General features: G+C 54.0%; 1 protein-coding gene across 1 annotated transcript in view; it reads left to right on the top strand.

Annotated features, from left to right (window-relative positions):
• Positions 1–226: 226 nt before the first annotated feature.
• Positions 227–9,124, top strand: part of MDGA2 (MAM domain containing glycosylphosphatidylinositol anchor 2) — a gene marked incomplete at both ends in the record, with an annotated part of 309,306 nt that continues 300,408 nt past the window's right edge. The window contains one exon of the mRNA XM_079537937.1: positions 227–299. Within this exon, the coding sequence (XP_079394063.1) occupies positions 227–299 (73 nt within the window). The remainder of the gene's footprint in view (positions 300–9,124) is intronic.

The following is a 9,124-nucleotide window of genomic DNA, read 5'->3' as shown; positions in this document are numbered from 1 at the left end:
CCCGCTGCGCAGGGAGGAGGAGGAGGAAGAGAAGGCGGAGGAGGAGGAAGAGGAGGAGGAGGAAGAGCGGAGCGGTGCCCGCCGCCTGCCCCCAGCCGCCCTGCCTGCGCGGGCGTGCGCGGCTTGGCCGCAGCGGAGCGCGGGGCTCCGGAGGGCTTCGCGCTGCCTCTCTCCCCTCCCCGCGGCCCCCCACCGCCGGGCTGGATATGTGGATGCTCACGTGAAGATGGATGTAGCGATCGGGCTGCTGGGGCTGCTGACGGTTCTGCTGGAGGGCAGCTCCGGGCAAGGGGTGTACGGTGAGTGCGGGGCGAGTCGTGACCTTGTCGCGCCTGTGGCCGGGGATGGACGCGGGGTTGGGGGGGGTCGGGAGGTGCGGTGATCCCCGCGCGGCCGCCGAGCGCCGCGGGAGCCGGCGGAGGCAGCGCCGTTGCCATGAGACGCTGACACCGCGCGGGCACGGCGGGATGCGGGCCGTGGGATGCGGGCTGGGAGGCGGGGGGGGAGCACCGCCGCGTGCCTGGCCCCGACGCACTTGTTAACAGCACGGCTCCGGGCCGCCCGCGGTCGCGCAGCGAGGGGTGGGGGAGAAAAGCGCAAACTTCGCCGCGCTCCGCCGGGGGCGCGCGGTGCTCGCGGCCGAGCGGCGCGGAGGAGGGGAGCGCTCCTCTGGAACCGCCATCCTCCCCCCTCAGCTCCGGGCAGTGACTTGCAAATCGCGGGGATGCGCGTCCCCTGCCCCGCTCCCATCACCGCGGGGTGCGGAGAGCTCCGCCGGTTCACTCTGCGCCGGGCGGTGCGTGGAACGGCGGGTTCGCTCGTTCCTCCGCGCTGTCCTCCTTCCCCCCCTCCCTCCCTCCCAACCTTCCCTCGGGTCGGGCTGGCCCCGTTTTGTCGGATCGCCGGTGGAAGCCGGAGGCGGGGAACACGGGGGAGGGAAGGGAGGGGGTCGGTCGCCGCCCGTTGCGCGGCCCCCGGCCCGGTGGCGGGGTTATGTAAGCGGCGGCCGCGCGGAGCTGCTGCGAGCTGAGCTCCGGCGATGGGTGTCGGGTGGACTCGGTGAATTCAGCCCGAGCTCCTGGCTCGCCACCCCCGGGTCGAAGATGTACTTTTGGTACCCGCTCCCCTTTCCTCTCATATGTCTTGATTTTTTTTTTTTATTTTTTTTTATTTTTGGACTGATTTTCTGTATCACCGAAAATATCGGAGGCTTCGTGCCGGCGCCAACGTGCGGCTCTCGGCGGCGGAGCGCCGGGTTCTGCCCTCCCGGCGCACAGCGCGGAGCTTTGGGTGCGATGGAACGGCACCGTTGGTGCGGATGGGAGAGAGCTTCGGGCACAGCTCGGGCTGCGGGAAAGGCAGCTCCTGCCCCAGGCTGAGCGCATCCGTGTGTACGCAAAGTGACGGGCGGGTTTATCACAGGACTTTGGTTTGGCCGCGATGCCTTTCTGTACAACGTAACGCCGTATTGGGGCTGGGTGAGTGAGGGGGGAGCGTTGTGAGCTCAGCCGTGTGTGGCTGCGCTGCGTTGGAAACCCATTTTGTGTGAATTCGTGCCTCTCTGTCGGCTCTCCCGAGGTCTGTCTGCAACGGGCAGAGCTTTGCCGAAAGCTGCCAGATCCGGGGCACGGCCAGCGCCTCCGAAATCCCGCTGTGGTGCACGCATTTTGGTATCGGGTATTTGGGAGTCGGTGCTCCGAGTTCGATTTGCAAGGCGAGCCCTGGCCCGGGAAGGGGAACCCGTGTGTGTGTCCACAGCAGCACTGTGGGTGCACTTTGGTATTTAACTGCAAACCAATGCTCTGCGTTTCTATCCCCGGTTTGTACAAAAAATAGAATGAAGATCCCCTGATGTCTGGCTGTGCGTCTGCCCCTAAACTCTCCTCTGTTGCTTCTGAATAGCAAAGCTGCGCTTAGGAAGTCGGCTGCTTTTACAGCATGGAATGGAGCTGGGGACAGATTTTGGAGCGATGGGGCCACGGGATGCGGGCAGAGCAGAGCTGGTGCCCCCAGGCAGGATGGGCAGCTCCCTGCTCTGCTCTGCCCAGCTTGTATTCTGCAAAATAATCTTTAGAGGAACCCAAGTGCTGCGTGCAGTTCTCCAGTGTAAATTATGCATGACTTGCACGGTTAATAAAGCAGAAAACGTAAGTATTCAGAACATGATGGTTATCCTCCCGACAAACTTAGAGTTACAAGAGAAAGAATAGCTCATTGAGAAGGCCGAGGTGTGTGTGTGTGGGGCATTTCTAAGTAGATAAATGGCATCACATCAAGGCTGTGGGAGTTTGTGAGCCTAGGGTCAGATCTCCAGGTGCCAACCTGCCCTGGATCAGGCACACGATGTCCCTGAGGTCCCCACGCACTGCCACCACTCCTGAAATCATGGAATCATAGAATGGCCTGGGTTGAAAAGGATCACAGTGCTTACCTAGTTTCAACCCTCTGCCATGTGCAGGGTTGCCAATCACCAGACCAGGCTGCACAGAGCCACATGTGGGCAATACCTTCCCTGCAACAGCCCAGAGGTGAGAGGTTCTGCCCATCCCATCCCATCCCATCCCATCCCATCCCATCCCATCCCATCCCTGCAGGTGTGGATACCATGAGGGCAGCTGTCAGTGCTTCCTCATCTCAAGTGCCACCAGGAACCACAGTGTTGGGCTGCTTGAAGAGCTCCAAGGGCTCTGAGCCAGCTTGGGGCGTAGGGTGAACGCACACAGCATCAGATGTGGCTGCAGGAGCGAGCTGGCTTCTCATTGCTGGTGCCTGCATGCATGGGTATTTATCACGTTAAATGTCAGAGAGATCGTCCTGCTTCCTTGTGCTGGCTTGGAAATGTTACTGAGGAGGGCTGGCTGTTGGAAAGGAGCAGCTTTGGGAAACGGGGAAACCAAAACCCAGCAGTGCACCTTCCAGCTATGCAATGTTCCTAGGATGGCAGTGGGGTCACTGTGTGCCAGTTGGGATCTTCCAGCTGCTCTGTAATGCAGCCACGTGGGACACCCCGCTCCCCATCCAGAGGGGATTCGTAACTGCCAGCTTTGGGCTGGCAGTGCTGGCGTGCCACTGCCCTTCTCTTTCCCTGCTGCTTGCCTGGTCCAACAAGTGGATTAGAAGGATGAAAGAAGGGGAAAAAAAAGAAAAGGAAAAAAAAAAAAAAACCCAAACCCAACACTTAAACTGAGAGCGTTTTCCATGTTACAAAGGGAAGGGTCAGCAGCCCCAGATGCGTGGGGATGGAGGGCATTTCCATGGCAGTGAATGCGGGCGTTGTGTGGGCTGGGCCAGCCCCGCACAGTGCTGGGATTGTGCACGGGCAGCGCTGCGGCCCCGGGAACAGGGCAGGAATTATACGGTGCTGCAGGGACCGGCGCTGCCCTGCAGCTGTGTGCCTGCTCCAGGAGCTTCTGCACGAGCCCACTGCTCCAGGACAGCTTTAACTCTTTAACTGAGTACCAGAGGTGTGTCCTTCTGCCTGTGTGCTGCAGGTGTTCATGCAGGGATTTGGATTTGCAGCAGGCTGAGCAGCACAGCAGCTCTGGCAGCCAAAGCGCAGGGCATGGAGGTATGGAGGTATGGAGGTGGCCATCGTTTCTGCTAACAGGTGTTGGGAGCGGTGCTATGCTTGCAGATAAGGGACTGGGCAGCATCGTGCAGCGTGGGGATGTGATTTAGGGCACCGGGAGGTAATAAATTGGGGCTAAGGGAAATAGAATCATACAATCACAGAGTGGCCTGAGTTGGAAAGGGCCTTTAAAGGCCATCTGGTCCCAATCCCTGCAATGCATAAGGACACCCACAGCTCCATCCGTGCTCAGAGCCCATCCCCTGACTGTGAGTGTGTGCAGAAACCAACACCTGTCTGGGCAACCTGTGCCAGTCGTCTAAAAGATGGAAGAGTGAAAACTCTCTGTAGTAGAAGTGTGATAAGCAATGGAGATTAAACCACACCAGGCTTGACTCCAGCCCTGCAGAACTGATGGAGACCCTTCCATTGGGATGGCACATCTCTGCCATCGGGCATGTGGCGGCTCCCAGCGATCCCCCAGCACGCAGTGAGCTCTCCATGCTGCTTCTCACCCGCCAGGCAGCAGCTGATGCTCTTGGCAGAGGTGGTGAAATCGCTGCCTTTGAGTCCCTGTGAGGGAGATTTGGAGGAAATCGGGTGGCAAGGAAACAGTCTTTGAACAAATAAAACAAAAGCTCTCCTGGCTCGGAAGAGCAAAATCCAGTTTAATTAGAATCAGTCAGATGAAGTGCTGGGGAGGAAGGAAGCAGATGAATGATTAAAGCTCGGCGCTGTGTTGCTCAGTCTCTTCAGCATTTTGGGTACCTGATTTGGAGAAGGAATGGTCTGCTCTCTGCATGCATTGCAGTGCCAGCTTCTATAGGCACGCAGACATATGCACGCTCCTGCAGGGCTCCATTTCTTCTGCAGCACATCTCTTCCCCTGGAGCAGCACCTATGCATTCCCATCTTTTCTTAAACCTGGAAAAGACTCTTTTGGGGGAAAAACAGTTTTCTGAGGGTGGATGTTCAAGGCAGGGCAGTTCCTTTGGTCTCTGATGGGAATTCAGCATTTGCAGTGCTGCTCCTTGCTTGAAGCTGTGTCCCCACGAGTTGAGAACCCCCAATTTGCCTTTCTACCATCCTTCTTCATGTTATGTCTGTGTTGTTGCAGAAGATCAGCAGGAGATGTGCTGGATGTATGACATCTTTAACATACAAAAGTTTCTTCTTCCATTAGCATAAGTGGGATTGATGGGGGCAGCGTGGCTGGTGGGAGGTCAGTATGAAACCCACTGTCTTGCCTGGCCCCAAGCTTTGGGAACCAGTTAATCTATTTTTAATATATCAAAGCAACGACTGGAGTAATATATGTTACTTAGGAAATGGTGTGGACTTTAATTATGTTATTACTACATTACATGATTAAAACACTGTGTACCCTTCAGAGTACAGTGCATGAAATATGCTGGTGGATGGCTCAGTGTAGGAAGGGAGGGCTGGAAGGTCTGGGTATGTTGGTAACACCTCTGTATCCCAGTCCTGCTGGCAGCAAAGGGGCAGAGGTGTCTGGGGCGCCCTGCAGGGGGGCTGCAGAGGTGTTGAGGATGAGAGCTGCCCTTCTCTGTCCTGCTGGAAAGTAGGAGGATTATTAAACATGAGTCAAGGCAGGATTGCTAGGCGAGGAAACATGAGCTGGGTTTCAGCACATGCTTCTCTCTGTAGCTGTGAGCTGTACACGTGTGTGCCTGCAGCGCTCTCCAAAGAGCCATGATAAAAAACCTCCTTCTCACCATTCCAAGGTTCCTTGGCTCTGCCTGGCACCTGCACCACAGCGTGTCCCTGGGTTGGAGACACAGCCAGCTGCAGTGTTGTGAGATGGAATAAAATCACCCATCAGGTATGAACATATGCCCCATCCCTGGAGGCATTCAAGGCCAGGCTGGATGTGGCTCTGGGCAGCCTGGTCTGCTGGTTGGAGACCCTGCACATAGCATGGGGTTGAAACTGGATGAGCATTGTGCTCCTTTGCAACCCAGGCCATTCTGTAATTCTATGATGATTCTATGAGCATGAGACTCCTGGCCTCTGGGGCGCCTGTCTCTGGCCTGCTATGAGGTCACATCCCACAGTGTTGGGGCGGTCACAGGTGCCATGAACCCCTGAGCATCCCATGGACTCTGAGGGGTGTTTCTATAACCAGGTTCACTGGTGGCAGCCTTACTGCACTGTGTGGATTTCATCTTTGGATGTTTTTATCACTTGGGCAGAAACTTTTGTCACCTGTTCAGGTGTTGGATATTAAGAAACATTTTTCCTCAGAAAGGTTGGTGGGGAATTGGCACAGCTGTCCAGGGAGTGGTGGAGTCCTTGAAGGTGTTCCAGAACCATGGAGATGTGGCACTGAGGGACGTGGTCAAGTGGACATGGTGGGGTGGGTTGGTGTTGGGCTTGGGGATCTTGGAGGACATCTTGCAGGGATGCATGACCAGCCCCACCTGGCAAGCCTGAAATGTAGGGATTTTAACATCTCAGCCACATCCCACACAATGAGAGAGGTGGTCTGGGGCCAGCACTGTCATCCCTAGGGCTGGATTGGTGAAGGCAGAAGCCATGGGTCCTTGATGCACCAGCCCCAGAGCCTTCAGACCTTGGGATGCAGCCAGAAAAGCTCCCTCACTGGTTTGAAAGTAAACCCGCTGAGACTTGTATTCATAGATCATAGAGCCATAAAATCATTAAAGTTGGAAAAGGCCACTAAAATCATCGAGTCCAACTGTTGACCACCATGCCCACTAAGCCATGTCCCTAATTCCTTGCAGTCATTTCATGGGCTGATGACAAGAACTCATCCCCACTGATTTAGCACGTATGCTGCCATGCTTGGTTCAGACCTGGAAATGGATGGAAGCTGTATCCACCCCACTCATGTGGGGACAATGCATTCCCAATGGTTTCCTTGCATACACACAGCAGCTCTGGCCGTTAGCACCTGGATCAAAACTCCCATTTCCCATCTCAATTCTCAAACTGGAGTTAAACCTTTTTGGTGTGGTTCTTGCTTTATGAATATTTAAGCCTAGGGAAGTGCAATGCTGAACTTGAAAGCATTTTTCCCCGCTGCAGAGATGACATGACATAAAAAGATGTTAGTGGAGCTATAATGGGTTGCAGCCCTTCACAAGCAGTCTGGGAGGAAGGTTTTAGAAATGCTGCTGATTTTAGGTTTCTCTTCTTTGTGCTGTTGCTTAAGAAACTGCTTCTACTCTGTTTTGTTACGGGCAATGCCTGTGCAGGTGTTAGGCAGCTCTGTTCCATAGAGCAGAGAAGACTGCGACCCTGCTGGGATGGGGACCAATGTGTGGTTGCCATCTTTGTTACAAGGATTAAGATTATATGTTTGCTGAGCACAATTGTGATGATTTGGCAATTGAAGTCATTCATTTCAGTTGCTTAATCTGTTGCACGCTGGTTTGCCCAAACTCCTTGAAAACTGATAAAGCCCTCTGAGATCCCCAGCCTTACCCAGCCCACCCCACCATGCCCACTGCTCACATCCCTCAGTACCACATCTCCATGGTTCTGGAGCACCTCCAGGGATGGTGACTCCTTTCTATTGTCAGTCTCAGCCATGCAACAACAGCTCTTTGCAGCTGGAAAAGGGGGAGCAAAGGAAGAAGAGGAGAGGCTGGTAGTGGCAGTTCCCTCCTGAGCCCCCACCACATCCCCCTCCATCACACCACCACCTCCATCACGTCCTGCTCATCATTACTACTCAGGGACTGTCAATTAGCAACTAAGCAAGCACATCCAAATGGAAGGAGGTAAAGATACTGGATGCTGCGTCAGGCTGCCCACCTGATTAACGGCTGTTTTTCTGAAGGTGGACTTACTCTGCTCTCCTGCTTGTTGGATTGCTTTTTCCCCCCTTTTTTTTTTGTTCTGCATTGTACTGATGGAATATAAAGCAATAAGGCACTCTTGGCAGCATGGCAGTGCAAAGGTCAGACCAACAAGAGAGCTGCCACAGTAGCTGTTTTAGCAAAGGTTTTGTCCTCATATGGTGGGGCAGAGTCCTCCCTGTGTGCAGACCTGGTGCAGACCCTCCAGGTGCAGGGATGGGAGGACTCCACAATGTGGTGCAGCTGATACCATCCCCAGCGCCCAGCTGACATTTTCAGCTTGTTATTTTAGTTGCTAACCTGGGCTGTTTCCCACTCCCCAGTTTTCTCCCCTCTCCCCCATATCAGTGCCAAACAGCACAGTACCTATTAGCAAAACTTTGTAAATCAGCCACTTCCCTGCTGCTTCCCCCCCTGGAAGCAGCACCTCTCTTTCCACTCTGCACTCAAACAAGGCTACCAGTACAAAGTCAGTCATGGAGCTGCTTCCAAGGGGCATTGAACAGGCTGCCCAGAGAGGCTGTGGATGCCCCGTCCATCCCTGGAGGTGTTCAAGGCCAGGTTGGATGGGGCCCTGGGCAGCCTAGGCTGCTATGAAATGTGGAGGTTGGTGATCCTTGAGGTCCCTTCCAACCCAGGCCATTATGTGATTCTGGAGGTGTTCAATGGCATTTCTGCAGCCCCACAGCTGTAATTAATTGAGATCATTATTTAAAGCAGGGCCAGGCTAGCATCTGGCTTTTCCTCCCATTGGGCTGTGAGCAGGCTTGGAGCAAGCTGGCAAAGCTGGAGTATTCAGGTTGCTCTTCTAAACGTGAGTTTTTCTTTCATTGAAATGCTTCTTTTGCCTGTAGAGGGAGGTGGTAGGGGTGTTGGGAAGCCAATACTTTCTTAGCTGTGCTGCATAAACAGATTAAAGCATGGTTGTGGAGGTGGCTGTGCTGTGTTGCTCGGTTCCCCTGTTGTCTCACGGGATGGGCTTTGCCGTGGGTTGTAGGGATGCTCTGCTCCCAGTGCTGCGTCGGTGCCTCTGGGCCTGGTTTGACTGAATCCAGCAAGGAGAAATGAGGTGATACTTGAGGAGAGGGCTCTCTGGGGTGTGCCTGGGCTCAGCTCGCTGGGGGCAAGGAGAGGTAAATGTGTTCTGCATCTTCAGGAGCTGTGGGAGCTATCCCAGGCGAGCATGGTGTTTCTGCAAAGTGGAAAAGTGTTGGAGCTTGTTGTGGTTTATGTTTTTTTGTTTTTTTTTTTCTTTCTTTTAACCTACATGCATGTTTTCATGTAAAGCAGAAAGGAGTTTTAAAACAGGCGTTTCCAACTAAATAAAAACTAAACTGTCTCGCTTAGAGGGTGTCAAAACACTGAAATGTTTTCTGGTTGTTCAGTTATGCTGTCAGGAGATTGTGGGATGTGTAGGACTTCTGATTTGGCTCTTCTTAGTGCAGAGGGGAGGAAGAAGTTTTTCACTTGAATTTATATAATGGCAAACCATGCCTGGTGTGCTGTGTCTGTGTCTTAGGTCACAGAGTCATAGGGTTTGCAAGGGATCACCTGTTTTGCCCTTGCACAAGTAGGCTTCCTACAGTAGGTCTCAATGGTCAATGAGTTGATCTCCAACCATTCAAAGAATGTGTCTTTTTCAGTAATTTGTTGTTTCCTAATGTGTGGTACGTGTGCCACTGGTTCCTGCTGTACTGATGTATGAGGGGAT

Source organism: Tetrao urogallus, assembly GCF_951394365.1.
Source record: "Tetrao urogallus genome assembly, chromosome: 6".
In the NCBI taxonomy this organism is placed as follows: domain Eukaryota; kingdom Metazoa; phylum Chordata; class Aves; order Galliformes; family Phasianidae; genus Tetrao; species Tetrao urogallus.
The sequence above is the reverse complement of the archived record's forward strand: the minus strand, read 5'-3'. Positions and strand labels throughout refer to the sequence as shown.